General features: G+C 34.1%; 5 protein-coding genes across 5 annotated transcripts; 3 read left to right on the top strand and 2 right to left on the bottom strand.

Moving 5' to 3' along the window:
• The first annotated feature begins 2,345 nt into the window (after window positions 1–2,345).
• On the top strand, window positions 2,346–5,442 carry Rab39 (RAS oncogene family member Rab39). Its single transcript, XM_028185953.2, has 3 exons — window positions 2,346–2,569; window positions 2,641–2,992; window positions 3,658–5,442. The coding sequence occupies exons 1-3, from the start codon at window positions 2,462–2,464 to the stop codon at window positions 3,864–3,866; spliced, it is 669 nt and encodes a 222-aa protein (XP_028041754.2). The 5' UTR covers window positions 2,346–2,461; the 3' UTR covers window positions 3,867–5,442.
• Window positions 5,443–5,653: 211 nt separating this feature from the next.
• Window positions 5,654–10,123, top strand: LOC114248306 (uncharacterized). Its single transcript, XM_089737442.1, has 3 exons — window positions 5,654–6,043; window positions 6,241–6,327; window positions 6,594–10,123. The coding sequence occupies exons 1-3, from the start codon at window positions 5,654–5,656 to the stop codon at window positions 6,870–6,872; spliced, it is 756 nt and encodes a 251-aa protein (XP_089593568.1). The 3' UTR covers window positions 6,873–10,123.
• Window positions 10,124–17,526: 7,403 nt separating this feature from the next.
• Trs31 (trafficking protein particle complex subunit 31) lies at window positions 17,527–19,810 on the top strand. The gene is made up of 5 exons (XM_028185965.2): window positions 17,527–17,875; window positions 18,135–18,261; window positions 18,875–18,958; window positions 19,235–19,333; window positions 19,642–19,810. Exons 1-5 carry the CDS (start codon window positions 17,718–17,720, stop codon window positions 19,738–19,740), a joined length of 567 nt encoding a protein of 188 aa, XP_028041766.1. The 5' UTR covers window positions 17,527–17,717; the 3' UTR covers window positions 19,741–19,810.
• LOC114251625 (uncharacterized) lies at window positions 17,915–22,955 on the bottom strand. Its single transcript, XM_028185963.2, has 2 exons — window positions 22,800–22,955; window positions 17,915–21,722 (listed from the first exon to the last, which is right to left on the bottom strand). The coding sequence occupies exons 1-2, from the start codon at window positions 22,932–22,934 to the stop codon at window positions 21,510–21,512; spliced, it is 348 nt and encodes a 115-aa protein (XP_028041764.2). The 5' UTR covers window positions 22,935–22,955; the 3' UTR covers window positions 17,915–21,509.
• A 143-nt stretch (window positions 22,956–23,098) lies between these two features.
• Window positions 23,099–23,689, bottom strand: LOC114251629 (uncharacterized). The gene is made up of 2 exons (XM_028185966.2): window positions 23,440–23,689; window positions 23,099–23,363 (listed from the first exon to the last, which is right to left on the bottom strand). The coding sequence occupies exons 1-2, from the start codon at window positions 23,575–23,577 to the stop codon at window positions 23,151–23,153; spliced, it is 351 nt and encodes a 116-aa protein (XP_028041767.1). The 5' UTR covers window positions 23,578–23,689; the 3' UTR covers window positions 23,099–23,150.
• Window positions 23,690–26,615: the final 2,926 nt, after the last annotated feature.

Here is a 26,615-nt window from a genome sequence, read left to right as displayed (position 1 = left end):
AAAGTACCTTTTCGCATGGGATCTCATATAAAGCTGGTCTCAAACCTGGAATCCTAGAAGGATTTAGCGACGCCGACCACGGAGGTGATCCAGAAACCGGACGTTCCACGACGGGAGTGATCTGTCGCTATTCTGGAGGCACAGTTTCATGGATCAGTCAGCGACAAACATCGGTCGCTATCTCCACTACAGAAGCCGAAATTGTGGCAGCCAGTGAAGCCGGCAGAGAACTAATGTGGCTTGCTAGACTATTCCAGGCATTGACTACAATTGCGGACGTATCGGTTCTGCATGTGGAAAATGAAGCTGCTGTTCGTCTTGCTCACAACCCCGAGTTTCACAAGAGAACGAAGCATATCCGGCTCAGACATTTCTACGTCTCTCTGACGTATTGGTAACTGAGGGTATCTGCAACGTTGTACGGATCGGAACAAAGGATCAAGTCGCAGACATCCTCACCAAACCACTACCTCGTACGTCATATGCAGTTCTACGCCAGGCGCTAGGACTGTGTACTATGTAAATGCTTAGGGAAAGTATTGGAGTTAAAAGTATAGAAACTCCTTATCAATAGAAAACATATACATAGAAAGAAGTGACAAGAGGTGTCATAAGAACGAGTGAAAAAAATGCACTGAAGTAGGAAACCTATGGAAATGAAACGTCAACAAAAAATTCGTGCCACTGTGACGTCATCTGGCCACAAAACATGGCGGTTTTAGTGCTGCCCAGAAGATTTTAATGTTAGTAGGTTTTATCGATAAACGTTCTTGGCTCATTTTATTTTAAATAATGTTGAGTGAATGTATTTGTAGAATTTATACTTTAATAGGAAGTAAGTATATTGTTATGTGCAAAGATGATGTGATTTAGATATTATGTGAAATCTAAGACGAGTTCGTGCTTCAAATTTGCCAAGTAAACGATATGACGATTTTTAAAATTTGCTACACTGATTTTATAAAGTTGTCGTTTTCCGCAAAACATAAAGATATGGCGTAGTACGGTGCCATCTGCCCATTTCTAGCATGCTGAATGTTATCGTATTTTGAGTACGTGTTTTTCTTAGACTATTACAATCTATTTTAATTGTTTTGCTGACTCTAAAGTCCGTAACACACTACCGCAGCGCACCTCAAGGAAGGCAGGCCGCACCATTTGAATCACTCTCACTTGAGTCACGTCTCACTTGAGAGTGATTCAAATTTTAAACTTATCAAGGGACCGCCTGATGAAAAAAAACACCTACAGAACATTTATTCGTTAATAAAATTACAAACGTCATTCCTTGTGACTTCCTCTCTATAATCACTTAATTATTAAATATTTAACGAGTTGACAATAGTGTTTTACTCACTGCGGAATAAAACTATTTTATTTAAATAGTTCCGAAGAGATTTTGTCGGTAGCTTTTTTCCTGAAATATCTAAACAGAATGTCTAAATATGTTTTGATGACATATTTTAAAGAGGTATTTATGATTAGTGTCATGATCAATAGATTCCGACCGAAAAATGGTGTCCGATTTTTCGGATGAGGGCTCCATAATGAATTTAAATATATATAGATAATAGTTTTGGGGCATCGACTTTCTTGAGATCCTATAAAATATGTTTTGATTATTATTTTTGTATGTTTTAAGCATGATAAAATATTTTTTTTTTTATATAAGCAATCATATTAAATCGATATCAAAGTCAATAAATAATGTATAACCCAAAACAGACGGCCGAACTGACGTGACAATGACATTTGGCGCGCTAAACATGGCGGATTTTCGGCCTCATTAGACGGAGACGGAGACGGAGACATTTACGTATATTCATGTTTCATTTTATGTACGCACTGAAATACTGTTATGTTGTTTTCCTGCGAGTTAAAGTGCTGAGTAAGAACGAGATAGATATATGTTTATGTATGTGCCGTCAAAATGGGTGCTATTTATATAAGCAATTGTACGTATAGAACAATATGTCGTGTCCCTACTATATAGGTCTATGAAAAAATGTCAGTCACTTCGTGAAGTAAAATAAAACAAGAAAACTGTGATTTCGATAATAAATTCTAAAACATCGACGTAACTAATACTAATATATAAAAGTGTGTTAGTGTATTATTTCGTAACTGCCTGCACTCTGCGATTTAAAGATTGGACTCTGTGCTACCAAGAACTTTAAATCATATCAGACACTGCAGGCTGCATCTCCCAAGCGGGACAGACAGCGGTCGTATGCTTCGCCATGTCCAGGGCGTGTCCACAATGGTGACACCTCGTCGTCGGCTCTGCTCCTTTCCGGTACAGGAGCACAAAAGTTTAGGCCGAATGAGCTATGTTTCCCTTGCTCGTTGTAGTGACAAAACAAACCAAACAGAATCTTTTTGGATCATACGTAATTTTGACGAGATTAATGTTGCTAACAATTTTATTCAATGTTATTGAATTGAATGTACAATAAAGAAAATGGTCGATCCGATATTTGATTATCAGTTCAGGCTTATCCTAATCGGAGATAGCACGGTCGGCAAGAGTTCTCTGCTTAAGTATTTTACGGACGGGAAGTTCGCTGAGGTGAGTGATAATTTCTTTGTTTATGTGATATTTTTGTCAATTTATTCATATAATTGCGCATTAATTTTCAGCTATCTGATCCGACTGTGGGCGTAGATTTCTTCGCTAGAATCATCGAGATCCAAGATGGAACAAGGATTAAACTACAACTCTGGGACACGGCTGGACAGGAGAGATTCCGTTCCATCACGAAATCGTATTATAGAAACTCCGTTGGAGCTTTGTTGGTGTACGACGTCTCGAACAGATCCAGTTTCGAACATATACCATTATGGATGATGGAAGCCAAGAGGCACATAGAACCTCACAGACCAGTGTTCGCATTGGTTGGCTGTAAGCTCGACCTAGTCGGAAGTGATAACAAGAGTGAATCAAAACGAGAAGTGTCATGTGAAGAAGCCAGGCTATTTGCTGAGGAAAACGGTATTATTCTAATTTAATATTATTCAGTACACTAATATTCTTTGTCAGGTTGAACACTTTAATGAAATTTCATTTGCACATTTAAAGCTAATTCGTAATCATGTTATCAGATACATAAAAAGAACAAAAAATATTAGAATTTCTTTAGTTCAACTACTATAAATTATGGTTCTGAATCAGAATATATGTGGCCTTAACTACTCAACTAAAAATGTATCCTTTAACTTTTTGTTATGTTTTGAAATAAGCTAAGATAGCTAATCTAACAGTCATAAGACTGCTTATCTGGATATGTAAAAACACAAAAAAAACTAACCAAACTAAAATGTACAGCTTTGTAATGATTTTCAATTGTGCCACTTCATTGAAATTAGGCAGTTTTCCTCTTCAACATTGCTAATGTACAACAACACCAAAATCTGAATGGAATCATATGAAACTGTCTATGGAAAAATACATATTTTATAAAACAACTATTTTATAGAGATATTGAATAATACCTCGATACATAATTTGAAAAAATGACTGTATTAGTGTGCTGTAGTTAAATGGTGATATTCTCAACTATAAATGAACTCGGATGGGAAACATTGCCATGGCAGAATATAATTTTCTCTTACTTTTTTCGTTTTCTTGTAACATACAACTATAATAACTGTTCTCAGGCCTACATCACATAGAAACATCAGCAAAAACTGGATTAAATGTCGAGCAGGCATTTGTACTTGTAGCTCAAGAAGTCTACAACCGAATCCAGACTGGTGAGTATAAAGTGGAAGACGGATGGGACGGAATAAAAACAGGATTCAATCGACCAAATGGTACTGATTTCAATTTACTTGAAGCAGAAGCTGTACACTCAACGTGCTGTTAGATGAAGAGCATAAAAAGGCTATGTAAATATGATTCACAATAGTTGTAATTGATATTTAAGGATAAATATACTTTTTTCTAATATCGAACAGGTAATATAGTTAATGTTCTAATTACAATATTTGGGTTGATGAAGTTCATAATGACTTTAACTTGCAGTGTTAAAGAATGCAGCAACTCTTTCCTTTTATGTTTACTGCTACTGTCTGGTGTTACTTTATTTACGATTTATTTATTTAGTAATATTGTACATGAACTAGAAAGTTTCCGGTATGTAGTTATTGACGATGCTCATTGAGCAAAATCCATTTTTTCATTTTTTTAAGCCAATGTTGACCAGTGTTATCACTCTCTAATTGGCAAGTGATTCCTCGTATGACATTAAAGTTATGTTGTTTATGAACTGTATTTATCAATCAACACTAAGTATGAGTAATGTGAAGCAATATCTAAAACATAATAAAACAACACTACTGCCCTCGATATTAATAAATGATTTGAGTTTTGGTTTAATTAAGTACTTAGGACATATTATATACACACACACGTACTTGCTATTGGTATAAATAGGGTTATATAAATGTGTTATGTAGACATAGGGAAAGTAAATGTGGGGATTATACACTAGCCCAGAAATCATATAACTGAATTGCACATTTCATTGGCTTGTTGAACGTAATATCAAGGTTCCCAAAGTAGATAAAATCAAACAATGTTTGTAACCAGATTTGTAATACTTTTACATGTGCATGGTTAACAGATATCGCTTATCAAAAAATGACTGTTAGCATAAATTACTGTCTGAGATTGATAAACTCTGACCTCATTCCCCCGATTGAGTTAAATTTAGTACTTTTTTTTTGTACAATTGTCAGTTTGTTATTATCAAATCAAATCAAATCAAATCATTGACATTTCAGAAACATTAGTAACACAAGGGCACGAGTCATTTTAAATTCATTCATTTCATTAGGCCGCGATCACGCTGCATGGCATTGTAGGTTAGTGTGAACATCGGTTGAATTTACTATGGTAAACGAATAATGTAATTTCTATATTGAAGCCAAAATGCAAAATTTCAAATAAAATATTCATCCTAAAATAAATTCAGGAAAGCGATCCACAGGCCTATGAAAACGACAAATAATAATTTAAAGTTTGCCGAAAGAAAAGAAAATATTGTTCCGTAAGGTGGAATTTGTCTGGCTTTTATCTTATTTTGATAAGAATGTCATCTGAAGTGTGAACGTGGTTTTAGTACAGGAAATCGTGACAAGAATTCGCTAGTCTATGATGCTAAAGTGTATAATCTATGCCGTATTGTATTGCCGTCAACATGCGAACCGGAACTTTCATGAAACATAATTAACGGATTATTAATGTTAAATTTAAAAAAAAGAATTGCTATGTGATAGCTAACACAAGCTAATAATGCACCGTTTATACAAGTGATGACAAGCTATCAAGCAATTTATTAACATCGCTGATCAGTTTCCGCTAATTGACAAGCTAAAGACGCCAGATACATGATTTAGGCCCATAATATCATTCAGGGTTTAAACTAAGGATCAACAAAACTTCGTTCAAATTTGATCCATAGATTAAACTACTTTCGTAATATCAATACAAAAACAAACAGAGATCAGCTGAACTGTGACAATGTTATGACGTGTGGCAACATTTTGTGATCCGTTCATTCTTTTCAATCTTTTATCAATCCCAAGCTAAAATTACACATCTGTATTTGACAGTTGCATCGTTTTTCCAAATAAAATTCAATAATTCGTTATGTCCGTCGAAAATAAAACACGCGTTCCCAATTTTTCAAAATCGGAAACAGAATTGCTCACAAGCTTGGTGAGACAATATGGTCATATATTGGAAAATAAAAAAAGTGATATGACAAATAATCAGCTGAAGGAGCAAACTTGGTCAAAGCTGGCCAAAGAATTCAACAGTTTGTCGTCATTTGTGTTCAGAAGTGACAAGACTCTTCGCGCAAAGTATGACAATATAAAAAAGAGGGCCAAGACCAAATATAGTTCTTTTCGGAGAAGTTTGTATGGAACAGGGGGTGGACCATCCGCCGAAATTAATTTCAGTCAAGAAGAGGAAGTGGTAATGGAGTTATCTGGGACTAGTGTGATGGGATTACCATCTCGCAATGACTGTGATGAGGTATGTATGAGTAGCTTCTAATTATATCTATCTCTATTTGTCTTATAATCAAATGACCACTGATTAAACCTATACTTTACCAAAAGTCACCAATAATGAAAGAACAGCAGAACTTCAGAACTGTTTTCTATTCTAAGCAAAAATATGATGTGAATTTTACAAAAATGGTAAATTGGTGCAATTTTGTCTTTTAACAGATAGTAATAACAAAGGAAACAAAGGAAAAATATGCCGAGACCAGCCAAGACACAGCACTTCCGGCAAAAAATAATCAAAATATACTGGTGTGTATTAATTTTATATAAAAAAAAATCTGCCTATTCCCAATCCTAACAAGAACAGTGCTTTGCAGAATATACCACAGTAGGCCTGTGTCTATAGGCTAGTGAGAAAGTGTTAAGACATAATGTGTGCCAGAACGAGGTCCACTGTCCTGCCTGTTACTACCACAAACCATACAAGTGTTTCATTTTCTTAATCTGAAAGCCTGAAGCTGGGAGGACTTTAAAATTTGTTTTTATTAAACTGATTTGTATTTTCTTTGCCTTAGATTGATGAAAAAATTATTGAATCAGAAACCCCAAAGAGCAGTAATTTTCTATTAAAGAGAAAAATATCTACACCCCTCACCAAAAAGAATCCAGAAGTGTTCAATAAAACAATGAACAATTATAGTGCCTTAGCCAATAAAAAAATTAAATTACTGGATGCGCAAATTGACAATTTAAATAAAAAACAAGAACAAGAAGTAAAGGAGCATGAACTGAGATGTACACTTCTACAATTAGAAATTGACATTAAAAAAAAAGTACTCGATAGTTTTAATTAATTGATAAAATGCGTTGTAATTAAATATATATGTAATTGTAAATTGTAACTGTGTAATTAAATGTAATAAAAAAGATGAGGTTGTTTTCATTTCATATTAAAAATTGGTTTTATTAAACATATAAAGGACAATAGTTCAAATATAGTAATAAATTTACTTTATATTTTGATTTTCCTTTTTTTAAAAGGAATTCAGCTATTGTAAACTACTAAAGTAATTGTCAATTAACATTTGCCTTCTATAACTATTGTTGCTGTAATTGCTGCTGAGGGTGGTATCTTGGTTGTTATCACTGCCAGTTACATCAATGATATTTTCTAAGTTAACATCTAAGTTAGGCATGATATCATTATGCTTGATACACAAGTTGTGTAAAATGGCTGTTGCAACAATGATATCTTGTACCAGTTCAACTTTGGTCTTAATTCCCAATGACAAAACTGGAAACCGTCTCTTCCATATGCCAAATGCCCTCTCTATACAATTCCGAGTTCGTATATGAGACTCATTGTATAGTTTCTCAGCTTCTGTGACAGGATTTTGTAGAGGTGTCAATAGATATTTTTTGTTCGGATATCCAGCATCACCGAGAAGAACTAGTTGGCCCATCTGACCTGATTCAAAAATAGCACAGAGTCTGCTATTTTGAAAAATGGTACTGTCATGGCTTGCCCCCGGCCATCTAGCCACAATATTCGAAAATTTCAAGTCTGAATTGCAAACTGCCTGAGTATTTAAGGAAAAATAGCCTTTCCTATTCCTAAAATACTCTGCATTTTGTCCACCTGGTGATTGAATCCGTATATGAGTACAATCAAGGGCTCCATACACTAGAGGAAACCTAGCCATATTGTAGAATCCATTCTGATGTTTCCTTTTGTCTTCTTCAGAATCTTGCAGCATTATATATCGGCATCGTCTTGATGCAATCGCTTCGGTAACTTTTTTAATAGCCTTTCCTGCTGTCGTTTGGTGAACACCACTGAAATCGCCAACAGTAATTTGCATGCATCCAGTAGCATAATAACGCAAGGTTAATAATAACTGGTTACACGCTGACAATGCATGATTCCTGCAATAAAAAAGTACCTAATAACATTACAGTACAAATAAACATTAGGTAATATATACTCAATACTATATATTTAATGGGTACTTTAAAAAAAGTCCTGTAAATAAAGTCCGCCTTACCGATTTGTGGGGTGTGATATGTCATTAGCAATTTCTTCTAAAATCGTAAAAGCTGTATTCTTAGATACACGAAAACGACGTATAAACTCCGTATCGTCCCACTTAACGAAATTGTTTTCTCTTGGTCTGACTAGATAAGGTCTGTTAAAATACGAATTGAAGTCATTGAGAATTTCTAAATCTTCAATATCAGAATCAGTGTCTTCATTCCACTCAGCCATTTTATAACACTATAAATGCCTACTTTTGTTAACAATTAAATTTTTACTTAATTTTACCTAATACTTATCTCTATTTACTGACACTCACTTTATATTAAATTTACTTTGACAGGAAACAACAGCTGTTAATTTCGAGCAGCCATTTTAAAAAGAGCAGTTTAAACCCAACTCATGGTTTAAACGCTCCCTCATGGTCGTTTAAACTTTGCGATAGTTTAAACTCTGAAGGGCAGTTTAACTTTGATTGAAATTACGAGTTGATCTTCAGTGACAGTTTAAACTTTCGATTTTAGTTTAAACTACGATTGATATTATGGGCCTTACACACGTTTTTAATTACTATTATTTATTTATGGTCATTCTCAGTAAAATGCGGTATTTTAATGAGGGCTAGAAGCCCGAGATGAAGTCTCGAGTATTTTGTTTCATTATTATTACGCTCTTTGACACATCATAAATATTTAATAATCCCTGTTACACACTACAACAGAAAAAAGACTAAATTAATAAATAAAAAACTCAATATGTACCTACCATTATTTTTCCATAAAAAACATGCTCGCAAAAGGGGTGGCTGACTAAATGTTGTCAGTCAACAAATACCTAACTCTATTTTTTATTTACAGAATAAAATTGAGGTGACTTTCATAATTAAGATTTGAATTTATTTACAATTATTTCAAGAATACTTTAACGTTACTCTGCTTTACAAATATTATATATGGCAAATATAGCATATAGCATAATACGAGTATAATAAAGGTAGAACTGTGGAAAATATAGCATTTCTAAATATCATTGATATTTAAGTTTAATGCGCGGATTCTCAGATATTTTTAATTATGTCACTGCGACAATTATTGTAAGCAAAAATAAACGTAGCCGATCAAAATATGTAAACTTTTTGTTTTTATAATAAGTAATTTTCGTACGTATGTATGAATGACTATTTCTTTGGTACTCTAGGACTACTAGCTAAACCTGTAACGGATTATAACACATGTGGAGGCATTAGAATTGTCCCAGTAGTAGGAGTAACTATTATATCTACTATAGGTATATGGTGTTTGCGAAAAAAATCCAAAAATAATAGAATAAACTTAAAGTGTGTCATAAAAAACCAAAAAAAACATAGCAGCATGATAATATTAATTAAAATGCGAAATTTAAAATATGTTTACACTTAAATAAATTGAACTTGAATGTTAGTAAAGGTATTGCAGGCACGGATAATCAATGAAATTAAAATATATTTTGATGTTACTTAAAAATCTCATTTTTGAATGGGTCTGCTTTAAACTATTAAATTATGAAGATAATATCCCTAAAAGTTAATCCACTCTTTGTATTAAAAAAATTGGTACTTTACCAACTAATTTCAATGTTGACCGAACGACCGAATGAATACACTGTTTTGTTTATAGTCATTATTTTAATTTTTCTTTGTTGTTTTATTGTTTTTGATGTAAATAATGTACAGTATTGACACGTTTCTATTGTTCTGATTTATTTTAATTTTATAAACAGTAAAATTCCACGTACACTTTCATTTTTAAAATGGACATTTTAGTCCAACACTTCATTACACCAAAGTACTTTCGAACCAAAATTCAATTTCACTATGAATTTAAAATTTAATTTAATTTGTTTAAAGACACCAAAGAATTGGTAAATCTGGTACACCGAAAACTTAGCAGAAAAATGAAATAAGTCTTAGATTCTAACTTGTTTTTAGTTTTTACTAACAAATTGATTTGTACATTGAATTAAACTAACCTAATTGTAACATTAAAATTGTACCTGCGATTGTTAAATGATTAATAAACACTTTAGTAGTCATTTGAAATATTTCATTAGTGTTAAAATAATTATATTATAAATATTTTGAATATTAAGAATCCAATATACAGATGCTACATTCTAAAACTTTAACGTGCTAGTTCTACCGTCCAAGGGAAATGAGCGCAAAAATATATTATTCAAATATCCATTGATTTTTATGAGACTAAATAAATAAGAAACCCGATATATTTAATTAAACAAGTAGTCATTTTAATAGCAAATTCATAAAATACATTTAGAGTTATAAATATAAATGTTCGGATTCACCATATTGTCTTAATTTATAACGCAAACAGGACATTAGCTACCTAATCTTGTTCACGCTCAAAAAAATACCAACAACTTTTGCTTACCTTTTTATTGACTTTTTATTGTTTTAATGAATCTATTCGGATTATAGTTATGTAACTACACTACAAATATATTTTTCTACCTACCAACAACATTACGTTTAGCAATGACTATCAAATAAACTTAATAATGGCAATGGAATATGAATATATTTATTTCTAGTTCAAATTTGAATGTATATAAAGCAACCTACATTTTGGTATAAGTTATGCTTTTGCATACTTTATTAATTCTGAAAACATAATAATATATAATATATATTCTTATACTGTTACAAAAATCACAACACATATGCCTTTAAGCAGTCAGTGTTATTATATACAATTGATATTTAATTGTGATTATTGGAATAAACGAGTGTTCAATTAATTGTTCGAAATATTTACACTAAATTCGAAACGTTCTAAGATATGTCGAGGAGAGCAGAGTGGTGTGCATCATACACAACGATTATTAATTTGGATGCCTTATGTACTTATTGTACAAGTAAAATTATCGATAAATTTCCCATCCTTATAGTACACATAAGCGTATCAAAGTGTAAAATCCTTTTCAATGGTACTACTTAAAATCAGTATGGTTACTATTTTCTTGGAGTACCCACAACATTTACTCTGAAGCATTATTATGCTTAAAAGGTTAGGTTTAACGTTTATAATCTTATAGTAATAAAATAATAATAAAAAACGTATTGTATTAAAATGTTCATGTTTATTTCTTCAAGTTCTTCGTTTAATAAATCAGATTTGATAACATATATAGGGCTTTTTGTAGTCAGTATACTTGTGAATAAGTTGCATATTTAAATGAAAAAAATATATTTTAAGGAGCTCGCTGGTGTTGTATGAACTGGCTACTGCACTGCGCAGTGTATGTATATTTCTAATGTCGCACTCGTGGATGTTTTGATCACTCACAGCTTAGATGAAAATGCTAGCTCGAGACAAATGAATATTTTACATATGAATATGTTATTCCCCATACAAATTCCTTCCCGGCTCGTACGTCTGGCGAATGAACATAAACGTGGCCTTCATTGGATATGTCGTGTATTGTGTTTGAATTGGACTGCTCAATTAGCTATTGGTTCAGCAACATGTAGCCTTTCTATTCCCATTTGATCTTTTTTTTCCTACTTATGCTGGTAGCCTTGGGCTACATCAGCTTCTCCTTGACGTGTAAGTGAGCTCACGGGGCTCAAACCGGGTGTGTTGCTAACACTGGCCCTAGCAAGAGCAGTGATGTGCAGAATCTACCACTGGATCGGAAACGCGACCCACTGAGAAGATCCGGCGGGAAACCCAGTGGGCGGCGAGAAACTCACTATGCTAATCACACCGATATTTCGACACTTTTCAATTTTTATCAACCAAAATATTGTCAGCAAAGCCTTTACCATGTACTATTCGTAATTTGTTAATACTTTAAATCATGATCAACGGCAACATCTAACAGGAAGCTAAAAACAATCCTTCGTGCTAGAAACCATGACCATCAGGTTGTGCCTTTTTTAAACGTAAGAGCAGCTGATTACGTCTATCGACCTCGACGAACAATTATTTGATTTATCCAGTGTTTCATTATATCTCCTATCTGTGAACTGATTTAGATATTCGAAGCGCAAAAGTTGAAGAACTTTAAACGGAACTCATTTTATGTAAGTAATTATTATCGTTCTTTTTTATGTGTTAGACTGTTTTAATAAATAGCCAATATGCTATCAAATGAAGCTTTATGATTAATAATAATATAGTTTTTGTTAAATGAAACGTTGTTTTATTTTATCAGTGTTCACCCAGTTTTGTTTAATGAGATCAGAATGTCTGTCTCCTAAGATGTGATAACTTTGTAAAAGAGTAAAATTAAATTATAATAGTCCGTCGGACTATGCCGTTAGAATGTGCTGATAACAGATTACGGCCCTTGATGTATTACTCCACTTTACTATAAGTAAACCTTTTTTGTAGTGTATCCACATAGGATTGACAAGCGTAATTTTCTTTATCCCTATTTCTATCGTGAACGAATCTTATTGATGGGATTGCCGCAGTGGTCGACCAACTTATTAGCTAAAGAGCCAAATATGCAATTTAAAACGACTTAAAAAAATTGAAAGCCAAATCTGTGTGTAAATGTAGTAAACATTTATTATTGCAAATTATAAAATAAAAGTAATATTGTATACCTACTGCTTCGATTAATATATATAACTAGTCAGGTCATAAGTATTGTCACACAGTAAAAACTTTTCTTTTAGAATGCTGGCCACAAAAAAGTTTATTGAATTCGAATTTCGAATTGTTCATGAAAATAAAAATGTATACTTTTAGAATTTTACTCATTTTTAAATATGGAGTGGACGCTTAAAGAAGACCGTGTTGCAGTTATTGCGTTACATCGTTGCGGTTACGCGCCAATTCAAATTTTTAACATACTGAAAAATTTGAATATAACCAAAAGATTCGTTTATCGTACCATCAAACGATACAATGAAGACTCTAGTGTAGATGACAGGTCAAGAAGTGGTCGCCCTCGGTCTGTTAGGACTCCAGCAGTGATAAAAGCTGTGAAGGCGCGAATTCAAAGAAATCCCAAACGTAAGCAGAAACTGTTGGCCCTTCAGATGGGGTTAAGCAGAACCACGGTGAAAAGGGTGTTAAATGAAGACTTAGGGCTTCGAGCATATCGAAGAAAAACAGGACATCGTTTGAATGCTCGTCTAATGGACCTGAGACTGAAGAGATGCTGCGCTTTGTTGAAGCGGTACGCGGGAAAAAAATATCGGGAAATTATTTTTCGGATGAAAAAATTTTTACCGTAGAAGAGAGCTACAACAAACAAAATGATAAGGTGTACGCACACAGTAGTGAAGAAGCGAGCAACCGTATTCCGCGTGTCCAACGAGGTCATTTTCCATCCTCGCTCATGGTATGGTTGGGAGTTTCTGATTGGGGCTTAACAGAGGTACATTTTTGTGAGAAAGGTGTAAAAACGAACGCAGTTGTGTATCAAAATACAGTCCTGACGAACCTTGTGGAACCTGTTTCTCATACCATGTTCAATAACAGGCACTGGGTATTCCAACAAGATTCGGCGCCAGCTCATAGAGGGAAGAGCACACAAGACTGGCTGGCGGCGCGTGAAATCGACTTCATCCGGCACGAAGACTGGCCCTCCTCCAGTCCAGATTTGAATCCTTTAGATTACAAGATATGGCAACACTTGGAGGAAAAGGCGTGCTCAAAGCCTCATCCCAATTTGGAGTCACTCAAGACATCCTTGATTAAGGCAGCCGCCGATATTGACATGGACCTCGTTCGTGCTGCGATAGACGACTGGCAGCGCAGATTGAAGGCCTGTATTCAAAATCACGGAGGTCATTTTGCATAAACTTTAGTGTCATAAGAATCTATGTTTTGTTAAGTTCATTTTGGTATATGAATGGTTACATAATGAATAAACTTGTTTCAATTATTTTACATTAAACATGTGACAGAATTTATGACCTGACTAGGTAATAATCGACAGCAGTCAGGGGTGATGATATTAAATGACCGTACATACTATTAACCGGCTTTTTCGTCCACAGCCAGATAATATTTGAGGCCGGGCAAGCCGATTTTTTTTATTATTATATTTGTGCCAGAGCCACACTCAAGAGTTCAAGGAGCCGCACTTTGCCGACCTCTGTCTGGGATAGCGTATTATCGATGGAACGTGTGATAGCCGTTATAGCAAGCATGGCCTGGAAATCATCCATTCAACTACGTCGCAAAATAGTAGATACTAAACTTCAACCAAATCATCGTCATTCTCCTGCCCTTTTCCCAGTCACCCGGGGTCGGCGCAACATGTTTTCTCCTTCCATACTCCTCTATCATTTACCATTTCTTCGCTCACTCCCCTCTCTTTCACGCTATCCATCCATTTCTTCTTAGGTCTACCTCTTCCTCTATATCCTTGCACATTCATAGTTAACACTCTCTTACCAACCTCATTTTCATTTCATCTCATCACATATCCATGCCATCTGCATGCAATCGCCTTTCATCTTCAACTTTCAACTTCAACCAAATGTGAACATAAAATTATCTACTTAATGTAACATTTGAAGTTTGCGCAAACATAATAGATATTTACATAAACCATTGTGTCGAATACTGCACAGTCATAACGTAGAATGTTAGGTACTTATAATTACAAAAATATACTGATTATTTACTTTTCTAGGTGAAGCATTGAAAATAAACAGCACACAGGAAACACGGTCAGTTACGAGCCAATGTGTGCTTACACATATTAGAGATAATTACTGTTTACAATTTGTGCGGTGACTGTTGGAATAATTGTACAGGGCGTAAACGGACCGTTTTCATTGCTAAAGCCGACAATGAATAATAATAAAATAACAGCTAACTTAACATTAAAAAAAAAAGGTATCTAAATAGATCCAGCCGTTACGTTTTCTCAAAATGAGGAGAAAGCTTCGAAATCAGGGATATGTTGAATTAGTATTTATCAGTTCTTTAAACTTTGTACCTGGTAAGAGTCAAAGCTTTATTTGCTAGTCATTTTATTTAATTAAATTACAATTAAAACCCTTTTTAAGCTGTGTTTTGAGTATATTATTTAAATCGAAAGACAAAAAAACTCAAACTGATAAGAAGGCAGCTTCATGAATCAGTAAAAAGATAACAAAAGAATAATACGAAAATAGTTTTACTTAAAAATTACTCAATAGACATAGCACACGAAAAAAAGTACATATTATTTTCTTTTTTTATTTATTGCTTAGGTCAGTGGACGAGCTCACAGCCCACCTGGTTGTTAAGTGGTCACTGAAGTCCATAGACATCTACAACGTAAATGCGCCACCCACCTTCAGATATAAGTTCTAATGTTTCAGTATAGTTACAACGGCTGCCCCACCCTTCAAAACGAAACGCATTACTGCTTCAGGGCAATAATAAGTAGGGTGGTGGTACCTACCCGTAAGAATCACCATCCACCACCACCAGTAATTACGCAAATTATAATTTTGCGGGTTGGATTTTTATTACACGATGTTATTCCTTCACCGTGGAAGTCAATCGTGAACATTTCTTAAGTAGGTACGTATTTCATTACAAAAATGGTACCTGCCTGCGGGATTCGAACACCGTTGCATCGCTAGATACGAATGCACCGGACGTCTTAACCTTTATGCCACGATGACTTTAAGTGTGTTCAGTGTGAAAGCTTTGAGACTATGGAGTCGCTAGAAGTAATAGTGTTCTGTGCTATGGAGGGTAGAGGTAAGGAGAACCGTCTCTGTGTGTGAAAAAGTGTCCGTTAAAATTTAAAAAAATAAAGGTGGCCGTACAGTACGAACCGGGTAAATTAAAAAAAAAGGCGCTGAAACTTATTAGAAAAAGATAGAAAAATAGAAAAGAATAAAGAACTGTAAGCACTACAAAATCACAAAAAGTATTTTATTTAAAGCTGGAAAATGCAATCGATGTCTCCACGTTTTACCACAGGAATAATTTTAACGAATAATAAAGCGGAATTTATTTTACGAAATTAGTGTCATGCACGTTGAACTCAGTTTCACGAAAGTAGTTTCGATATATGCGTAAATAATTTCGTTAAAAAATTAGTGTCGTGAAATCCACAGTATCGCAGTAACCATAGCACCATCAGCATCAAAGCTATATTTTGCTCTATTCAATGTAGCTAAAGAAATGCTCATATACCTATAAACTTAAAAAAAGACTATCTAGAAAAAAAAGACGTTGGTAGATTCGAGGATGGTTAACAAGAAGGCATTTAGGTGCAATGAAGGTAGTCTCTGAATTAGCAGATGAAGATCCTGAGAGTTATAAAAACTATTTTCAAATGAGTGAAGATTATTTTGCTTTTTTACTGTAGGTGTTTCGGGTCCCAGAGACACCCTTGTCGCTGATATTCATTAATAAGATCTTTTTTTTTTCTGTACTCCATCGTTGGTTTGTAATTTTCAACGCTTGAAGCGCGTCTGAACTAAAAATACATACGTCCGCACAGCGCAGGCCCTTTCGCGACATTAGTTCCATGTCGCGTCTACACTATGAAATTAGTTGCATGACACTAATTTCACCAAAAAATCGCGCAGGGCACGAAACTAATTTGCATGCATGAAATTAATTACATTATAATACTACCTATATACATTATATATACATTATAATAATACCCGCATTAATTACACGTGAAACTGTTGGTAAAACTAATGTCACGAAATTAATTTCATGCCACTAATTTCGGACTGTAAATTCGCCTTAACGAAAAATAATTATGACGAAATTAGTTTGGACTACGTAAACATGTAAGGTCTTGTATATTACACTGTCACTAACTACTCTAGTCATTAAATATATTAAATTTTCTAACTCAGCATACTTCAGATAACAACTGCTCAATTCATATCATACCCTGTGCCTATGCTAGCGCTATTCTGGAGGATTTTTGAACTGATAAGTAGTGCTGAAAGTGGGACACTTTTTCAAGTTTCTCCCATATGAGACGGTTTTCCTTATCCCTAAAAAGTCCGTTATTTTAACTTTAAATATTTTATTTCTATTAAAACGTTTATGTTTACCTTGGTGATCTTTACTACCACAGCTATGCGATAGTAAATACTGCTAGCAACTTCTATAGGTATAAACTTAAAATCAGCTTATAATGAGGCCAAATTTACAGAATTGTTAAATGGTGATATTCTAGGGAGTAGGGGTATGGATATTCTGATCCTCTAGAAGTAGTCACCACGAACTTATTTCTCCCCCAAAACTGTCATTAGTTAATAGATTGCTGTTTTACAAAATAAATAAGTCGATGCACTCAAGCCTCCAGCTATGCATTTCGGTAACATAATATCGTGTGTGAAGTCTTTGGTCGTCCACCCATATATTGCAAAACAAGGACTGAAACAATGTAAATTGGTCAAACAAGAAAAACATACCGTATGTACCTACCTACCTACTCCTTTTAAGGTCTATGCTCCTTTTCTACTGACGTTTGACATTTGACACTTGACAGTTAAAACGTCTCAGAAACGCTTATTAGACCTAAGTTTCTGTTTCTTATTATTAATAGTATTAATAAAATAAATTATCATCTGAATTCTAAATATAAAATTTTAAGTCTCACTATATATGTACATACTTGAACTATTTTGTCAATAAATCTAAACGAATATCCTCATTAGAAAACCACATCAATGAACATGTCCTCCAGCCGTTCGAAATCATCAATATTAGATAAACCATTACGAAAAGGGAAAGGGGAGGTCTCTTTAGCATTTTATGCTCTTTTATTTTCTGAAATTGTTCAGTATAGTCAGAATCGATCGCATTCGATACAAGATCTACAGTTTAAGTAAGTTTAATACAAAAACAAAATTATATTCAATTAAGATTTCTGTGCATTTAGATGTAGGTAGTTAATTGTAAAATCAAAATCAAAATAAATTTGCCACTGAGTAAACCGCCTAATTATAACTTAATTCTATATATTGTGTTAATTATGTGACAAAACGAAACGTTGACTAAAATTCAGTGTAAACTACTAGAAGATGTGTGTACTGAAACAATTGGTGAATTTATTACTGTTATTATTAACTTAGTTTAATTTCCAGATTGTCTGAAATCGGACAAGATGTGGGCACGAGACTGCTCGACTTGTATTTTGTGAGAGAGAGAAATAGCAAACGTGAGATAAAACTGCTGAATATGTTACTGTTTATCAAGTCTACTCTATGGAAGGTTAGCTGAAGAGATGTTTGAATTTTATCTTCAGCTAGATGTGCCCTTTATATAATGTAGTATTTTAGTATTTTATAGTCTTCTATCACTTCCTGAACCATGAGCAGGCTTCTCACAGAAAATCATGATAATCTGTTGCATTTCCAAGTAGAAGAACAAATTATGCATAATATTTCTACACCTTCCTCCCTGATTGTGATATTCACATATGAGTTCTTACCACTATCTTGCAAACGCCTGTCATAAATCAACCTACCTTTACTATGTGAAATAATGAGTCCATTAAAATAAGTATTAAATGTTTTGGAGGGCAACAAAATTCACATTATTTAATAGGATGTCGATAATAATCATAATGATTATGTATATTTGGATGGTTGTGGTAAGGTTGGTGCTGATCTAAGACAACAGGATGCATTCATTGCTAACTATAGAAGACTAAATGTTAAGATCAGAAAAATTATACATAGTGGACATAACTTAAACCTGTAAACTCTGGCACAAAATCTACTATATTGTTGCAATACAATCAATACAATCCAACGTAACATCTACAACAAAACAAGATGAAAAATACATGAAGTAGCATTGACTAAATTAAGTTTATTTGCAGGTGCTTTTTGGTAAAGAAGCTGATAAACTGGAACATGCTAATGATGATGAAAGGACCTACTATATTATCGAGAAAGATGCTCTTGTAAGATATGTTATACATTATTTGTTTTCCATGTTACAATAACTTCAAAATAAATTGGCCAGTTTTTTTTTAACTTGAAACAACTATTATGTTTCTGGTACTTAAATACATTCTGATACTTAAATACATTTTGATACAAAAGACTACTTTATAAGAAAATCTCAGGTTCTTAACTAAACTAAACTGTCCATCAAAATCCATAAATAAAAAAATCATGAAAAGTCTATCAAAGTCTATCTATATATCATGAAAACACTGTTTTCATTGAAATTGCAGGTAAATAAGTTTATAAGTGTACCAAAAGACAAGGGCTCATTAAACTGTGCCATCTTCAATGCTGGCATCATTGAAGCTGTTTTAACTAGGAGCGGATTTGTAAGTTTAAAACTTAATTTTGTTAAATTCAATTTCCAGTAGATAGTAGTTTACGAAGCAGTCGCCTGTAGCATTAGAAGAATTGAGTAACTGTTAAAACAAATTGTACAATGAGTATTTTTTTTTATAAAAAAAAAGTTCAACACTAGGCATTGATTTTGTCAATGTCACAGTATACACAAAATAATAGGTGATTAGAGAAAACAAAAATCTAAATACAAATAAATTTGATTAGTTTTTCCATATGAGAATCTGTGATTTTAAGAACAGCACAAACTCAAGCTAATTTTGAAACTCTTATATTCCAGCCAGCAAAGGTGACAGCACACTGGCACAAGGGAACAACATACATGGTCAAGTTCGACGATTCAGTAATCACCAGAGACAAAACATTGGATGATCGTTAACTTTTAAATTATACTGCTCTTTAAAGTCTATTTAAATGTAATTATAAGCTTTTAAAACTTGGTCTCATAATGCATTTTATTGAAGGTATATAATTTATACCATCTTAGGCACTAATGAATACTGAAATAAAATTATATAATCTATTAGATTACATGAGCCCCGAAACTCATGGTCTTCCTAACCTAATATGTTACATGATAGTACCACCACACTCACTCTCATTCAGATCCACTTGATTGACCCACTGTCTCAGTTACAACCGAATACCAACTATTTCGTTTGTAGAGCAGAACACGTAGCTGACACAAAACATCGAAATAAACCTCCGCGTAAGAATTAGAGAAAGTTTCGCAGTAGGCCGCGACTTGGCTGCACCAGAACTACTATGAGAGCACCAACGGTAACTTTTCGCCATTAGATAAGCTGTAAGCTCGTCTGCCTCCTAAAGGAATAAAATAAAGCGAAACCAAGTTAAGATTCTACTGCTGTATATGAAATGTATTTGTGGTGGTAGCTATCATGTATACTATACAAAGTATAGTAGTAGTATATAGCGTGTAAAAAGTCCTGAATCGCACTAACATATTCGCGAGACAAGCTTCTTCACCTGTTTTTCTTTACCTATTTGCCGATAGCCTAAGGGTATTTCGGTATCTCGCGGACGTGAGTCGTAGGTGAGCCCACAGGCTCTACTTGAAAGAATTTTCTAACACTAACCCTAGCAAAGGCAGTACTTCGCAGAATTTGCCACCTGATTGAACTCTTGAGATCTGGCGAGAAACTCGGTGGGCTGCGTCTATGGGTTAGTTCGCTCGCCGAACTCTTCGTCGTAATCGACAAGTTTCGAAAAAGGCGTTTTCACCAATAGCATTTGCTCGATACTGCAGTTTGCCATTTCCCAGAAAAATAAATAAGTTTTTCAGTCGGTCTCAGCTAGTAAGGTGAAGTTTGCTAACAACCGCCCAAAGGCAGCTATGTTGCGAGGGTTCCGGTTTGATGGCATCGCCATTATGCACTACAATCGATAGTGATCGATGTAGTGATCATGATGAAAGTGAATATTCATGTTGCGATGTCTATATGGGTTCAAAATATCACCAGGTGGATGGAGAACTCTTTCACTCGTCTATACAATAAAATTAAATGACGACTAAACTAGGTTAGCTAACAATGGCATTGGTTTTAAAAATACCATCTGAGAATTTCTGTGACACAAAAAGGGCTGGTGGTAGGGCCTCTTGCGAGTCCGCACGGGTAGATACCACTGCCCTGCCTATTTCTGCGGTGAAGCAGTAATGCGTTTCGTTTTGAAGAGTGGGGCAGCCGCTTAACTATACTGAGAAGAACTTATATCTCAAGATGGGTGGCTCATTTACCTTGTAGATGTGTATGGGCTCCAGTAACCACTTAACATCAGGTGGGCTGAGAGCTCGACCACACATCTAATTAATAAAAAAAAGGAGAAGTAGATTGCTCACACTATTATTTAACAGGTGAGTAACACAATTTTCACATTTACAGAGTTACTGATATTTCAAGGCTGTAATAAGCGCCGTAATCACAGATAAACTCAAGACTCTCTAGGTACCTACGATCTTAGGAAGACAAATGTGTACTTTTGTAGTCTTTTGTTTGGTGTTGCTGCTGGAATTTGGTGCATCGCTTGGACAATGTAATGAGTTTTATGTAGCCATATTGATAGCTGATAACTTTAAAACAATTCACAGAGAAATGGGCGTTTATATTATTCTATGAGGGCTTTAAATGACTAAGCCAACTTGAAGAGCCTGTCTTTATAACGAAGCTCTCCTCTTCGGATCTTCTGTTCGCGCTCAGTACGATCATTCCATATCAAGACACCTAATGTGCACATAGGTACTATGATCGTTAAAATAGCAAACCTCGCTGTTCTAAAACTCGGTTTGAAATATTCCACTTGACAGCTCTTCATTGACAAATACCTTTGGATGGCCGGATCAAACTGAAATAATTTAATTATGATACTGAAATTATTTAATTATGATACTGAAACATTTTAATTATGATACTGAAATAATTTAATTATGAATTATTGAATTGTTTTTGTTAGCATAACTCGTTAGAGGAAGAGAGGCTGCCCCAGAACAACTTGGCGTCGCTCGGTGGAACATGAGCTAGGGGTCTTGGGCATGACGTGGGAGGAGCTAGAACAGACTGCCCAAGACCGATTTAAATGGAAAATTTTGATTCGAGCCCTACACCCCAGCAGAGGGTAATAGGAAGGAATGATGATGATGAACATAACTCGTGAGGCAATATGGTTGTTGATATAATAGTGCATAAGCATTTTAATGTATCGCACTGTTTATTTGTTTTTTGGTGTACAATAAAGAATACTCTCTCTCTCTCTCTACACTGGGATGTACTATTAAAAAATTTAAATATAATCAAAACTAAACATGTATTATTATAGCATTTTAAACGATGAAATGAAATAGTGGGTGATATTGCCATATCTTGCCACACATCTTTTATGGCAGCAGGGTCATGATCATTATATTATTATGCAGTTTGTTGTTATTGATTAAACAACCATACCAGTATAACAAGTATTTTCTAATATAGATATTTCCAAAAGGATTCATACGCATTGGATACAAATAGTAGAAGATATTGGGATTTATTCAACACAGCTACCCACACCATGCAGACATGTGGGACATATGGATTATCAATATCCAGACACACTAGTTTCTTTGGGAACTTATTAGATCAGTTCTTCTGCCCATTGCACTATCAATAGTAAGATCTACTAAGACTACAGTGGTAGTCATCTAAAGGCCACTTATCAAAGCTAGCTTTATGGCAAAATGTAATCACTCCATTACAGTATTGTAAATACTCTCTTTTCAGTGAAATTATATAATTTTGTTCCATGTTTTGTGAGACTATATCATCCAGTGTCAGCAAGGTTCCATATATGTGGCATGGGCATCCATTACATTAACAGGAGGTTGGTTGGTCATCTGGTAATATAGTGATCAAATATAAACATATGACCAATAAAATAGTTACTTACAACATAACCAGCCTCTTGAGAGTGTTTACAAGGATCACTTTTTAGTTTCAGAAATTCCTGCCTAAATTTAGCTCTCCTTTCTATTTGTTTCAGAATTATTTTGCAATCAGTCTCTGAAAAACCATATCCAGACATTTTTGTAAAAACACAATTTCAATGTTCTGTGTTGTAATTAAATCACTGAAATATGAAACGTATATAGGTCTATGAATTAAATACACTGACTTTTTCTTAAAAATGACAGTTTAACCTGACAGTAATATAAGAGCACTAAAGAGGTGAAGAATATAATACAAAACTTTAACATTATATTTACTATATATTTTCTATTGTGTACAAGTTCATCAGTGATTAAGCTAGCTTGAAGAGTCTGTCTTTATAACGGAGCTCTCCACTGCGAATCTTCTGTTCACGCTGCGTTCTCTCGTTCCATATCAAGGTACCAAATGTAAACATGGGTACAACAATAACAAAAAATCCAAACAAACTAGTTCGCTTGTTTACGGTAAAATATTCAAACTGTGTTACTTTCATGGACAGAAACCTTTGCAATGCTGTGTCGAACTGTAAAAAAACAATATTAGTGCAATGGTAAACATAAACTTTAGGGAGAAAAAAAATTACGTAATTGAACACTTACAACATAACCAGCCTCCGAAGCGTTTTTCCAGGGGTTTGTTCTTTGTTTCAAGAACTCCCGTCTCATTTCAGCACGCCTTGAGGCTTGGGTTTTAATAAGGTTGAGTTCTGCATCAGATAAGCCGTAGTTATTTGCCATATTTACAGTCAATTACCGAATTTAATCGGCAATTCGTAATGAAAACTATCTGGAATGGACCTGTTTTCCTAGACTTATTTGATTGAGGCAAGTTTAAAGGTTGGTTGATAGTATGAAGTTGAAGTACTTGACATTGACAGCACAATGTTTTTTTAATTCTTAATCAGCAGATGAACTTGCGGCTCACTTGGCGTTAAGCGGTTCCGAAGCTCGCCCGACGAATAGACATAATCGAATTAAAACTTCGTTTTGAAGTACATCAATATTGATAATAATATACAGCTTGGTTAAAAGAATGTGTTTAAAAAACAATCATTCACCTGGTGAAATAATGTGTTATGAATTGTTAAAGTGTAATATGGAATCACTGGAAATTTTATTTTTACTGTCAACTTATTATGGCCATAAGTACGGAATTTTCTATTGATAAATGTGGAAATCGAAGAATGGACCTAGTTTCTTCGTATGTTAGTGTTGGATTTTGGTATTTAATGCGACTTAGTGGCACACAATGCCGAATTATGCAGAACCTGAATTAGTTTTCAAATGCATCAGCAGAGTGCGCTAAGTTCAGTGTTGAAAAAAAAAGTATTATGGAGTTAGCAACCTCATTAATGTATAAATAATGTGGTAAACAATAATAATTGGTTGAAAACTATTTACGGCTATTTTAAGTAATTTGGATTTTGATTATTTCATTACATTTTTTTTACCTAATTAATTAAATCTTGAGTATTTTTTTTAAATGAGTTCTAAGAAAATTATATACTTTTTAATTGAATCATCTTATCCAGATGATAGTGATGACCACGGAATAGATAAATAAGGTTGGAATGGTAATGTAGGCGGGCAAGCGTGCCACAGTTATGATTTTACAAACATAACTCGACCGATTCTTTCATTCACCGCGTTTAGTGCGCTTCGGACTACTTGGGCGAACAGATCTCCGCTTTATAGTGCCGTGTTGTGCAATTATAACTTGTAAAACAAAAAAATCAGACCTTAAGTATAGAGCGAGGAGGTATATCTTTCGATCGGTAAGTCGAAATTACCATTTAATTACAATATTATTTGTCTAAAACATAAAAATATACTGAGCATTATGAAATTCCAAACATTAACAATATTATTGCAGCAAGTTATAAATAGCATACATTGCGCGATGTGTACTCGCCCAATGAACGCAATGACCAAGTCAGCTTCCAATGTACTACATGCATTGCGTTCTCTACACTTCAATCTTTGAAATTTCGGCCTTTGCCCTGATTGGCCGTGGTGCAGTTTGTCGATAGTGAGGTGACCATGTGGTGAAATAAAATCACCGACAGAATTCTCGACTATATTTACATTTGACATGGATAATTTTTGCATTATTTTATATTTAATTAATGATACCTAGTATATTCTTAGTGAGACGTATTTTGAGTAAAATAAATATGTATTATTATTATTGAATTATTATCATTGAATTAATGTGAAGGTATAATATAAAGGGACATGTAGACCTCTCATTTACGGGTATTTACTATATTGTCTAAGACGTATTAAAATCTAAGTAAAATGCTATTTGACTTATGCAGTAAATTAAAAATTTTAGGTTTCCTAAAGAACCTAACGCCAGGGAACAATGGATTGACGTGACAGGTAGAGGAAACTGGAGACAAAGACGAGTACTATTTGCTCTAAACATTTTACTGAAAATGATTTTACCATAAAAAAATCAGAATACACTTAGTTTTGAAAAATTCATTCGCAGTTAATAGCAAGCGCCAACTGCTTAACAAATACGTTTTATTCCAGGGACAGTGACTATTTGTAATTAATAAAAGTAAAATAGTTTTCTTTTTCAATATTTATTTCATGTTTCATTTTCTCTATTCATTCATCAGATAATTTATCGATAAAGAATATCGATTTTATCAAGCACTAGCGTGTATGAACATTTTTATTGCCTTTTTGCGTGTGTGAGTGTGTATGCCTACGGGTGTTTTGTGCTAGTTTGCGAACGAATATCTGTCCTGAGATTTATGTGTGGGTGTTTTTGTTGTGTGCGAAATACTTGTAATCACAGTATGTGTATGTGTAGAAATTAAAATAGTGGGGATGAAGCGGCGACACTGGTTCTAATACAAAATTAGAGCAAAGGCCTTTCCAACCTTATTTATCTATTCCGTGGTGATGACGATGATTTATCGAGTGGTCCGAGTTTAAATCAATCAATTATTTCATTATCAAGTGATATATTTGTTGAAAATATATATGATAATGAAACAGATGAGTTATTTGAGCCATTAATAAAATATCTGATGACAGGCAGTACTTTTGAGAGTGCTCGATTGTGCGAAGCGTTGCTGTAGTTGGAACATTCAACGTTGAGCATTATGCCGCATAATGCGCTCTGGTGCTGTAATTGGAAAACTACCTTTGTCATCCATAACTAAATAAAGCTTTTCTGTGACAGTAATGCGACACAGTAACTCTTAACATAACTGCCGTCGACAACCTTGACGCACAAGTAGCAATCTACCAATACCTTTTCTGTTGAATTAAGCCATGTGGGCTTAATTTTATTGAATTTTATTAAAGATTGAAATAATTCAGAAAGAGGAGAGTGTTGAGATGAGGGCTGATGGAGGAGAATAGAATAGAAAAAATCGCTGTGCCGACCCCACCTGGCGGGACAAGGTAGAGACAAAAAAGAAAAAGACTAATGGTAGTATTTCAAAATTATTTGTTGCATTTTTTTTTAAATGAGCTCAATTGAGAAATCTCGTAAACCATAAAGAGTTTCTATTAGCTAACATTAAGTCGTGATATAAATATGTAGGCAATTACCTTAAAAATTCTCGTATTTCATCAATTTTGAGTTTTTTAATTTATCCTATTTAGAATTCAAACAAAAAATTTTTTTAAAAAGACGAGATTTTAAAATATGACACTTAGCACCTTTAATACTTTAGCTTCTATTACAAGTACTGAAGTACGTATTAATTATTTATACATAATGAATACTTTTGTTTTGTATTATTTTTCTTGAT

Source organism: Bombyx mandarina, chromosome 23 (assembly GCF_030267445.1).
Source record: "Bombyx mandarina strain Sakado chromosome 23, ASM3026744v2".
NCBI classification, from domain to species: domain Eukaryota; kingdom Metazoa; phylum Arthropoda; class Insecta; order Lepidoptera; family Bombycidae; genus Bombyx; species Bombyx mandarina.
This window is presented reverse-complemented; position numbering and strand designations above follow the sequence as displayed.

What these genes read in the sequence shown, in the direction of transcription:
- Rab39 (XM_028185953.2), top strand. Translation starts at nt 2,462, where the DNA reads ATGGTCGATCCGATATTTGATTATCAGTTCAGGCTTATCCTAATCGGA. An exon ending in CGGACGGGAAGTTCGCTGAG is followed by an intron (nt 2,570 to 2,640) that starts GTGAGTGATAAT and finishes ATTAATTTTCAG; the next exon opens with CTATCTGATCCGACTGTGGG. An exon ending in GCTATTTGCTGAGGAAAACG is followed by an intron (nt 2,993 to 3,657) that starts GTATTATTCTAA and finishes AACTGTTCTCAG; the next exon opens with GCCTACATCACATAGAAACA.
- LOC114248306 (XM_089737442.1), top strand. Translation starts at nt 5,654, where the DNA reads ATGTCCGTCGAAAATAAAACACGCGTTCCCAATTTTTCAAAATCGGAA. An exon ending in CTCGCAATGACTGTGATGAG is followed by an intron (nt 6,044 to 6,240) that starts GTATGTATGAGT and finishes GTCTTTTAACAG; the next exon opens with ATAGTAATAACAAAGGAAAC. An exon ending in AAAATAATCAAAATATACTG is followed by an intron (nt 6,328 to 6,593) that starts GTGTGTATTAAT and finishes TCTTTGCCTTAG; the next exon opens with ATTGATGAAAAAATTATTGA.
- Trs31 (XM_028185965.2), top strand. Translation starts at nt 17,718, where the DNA reads ATGAACATGTCCTCCAGCCGTTCGAAATCATCAATATTAGATAAACCA. An exon ending in TCAAGTCTACTCTATGGAAG is followed by an intron (nt 18,262 to 18,874) that starts GTTAGCTGAAGA and finishes GTTTATTTGCAG; the next exon opens with GTGCTTTTTGGTAAAGAAGC. An exon ending in TTATCGAGAAAGATGCTCTT is followed by an intron (nt 18,959 to 19,234) that starts GTAAGATATGTT and finishes TTGAAATTGCAG; the next exon opens with GTAAATAAGTTTATAAGTGT.
- LOC114251625 (XM_028185963.2), bottom strand. Translation starts at nt 22,934, where the DNA reads ATGTCTGGATATGGTTTTTCAGAGACTGATTGCAAAATAATTCTGAAA. An exon ending in CTCAAGAGGCTGGTTATGTT is followed by an intron (nt 21,723 to 22,799) that starts GTAAGTAACTAT and finishes AAATTATTTCAG; the next exon opens with TTTGATCCGGCCATCCAAAG.
- LOC114251629 (XM_028185966.2), bottom strand. Translation starts at nt 23,577, where the DNA reads ATGGCAAATAACTACGGCTTATCTGATGCAGAACTCAACCTTATTAAA. An exon ending in CTTCGGAGGCTGGTTATGTT is followed by an intron (nt 23,364 to 23,439) that starts GTAAGTGTTCAA and finishes GTTTTTTTACAG; the next exon opens with TTCGACACAGCATTGCAAAG.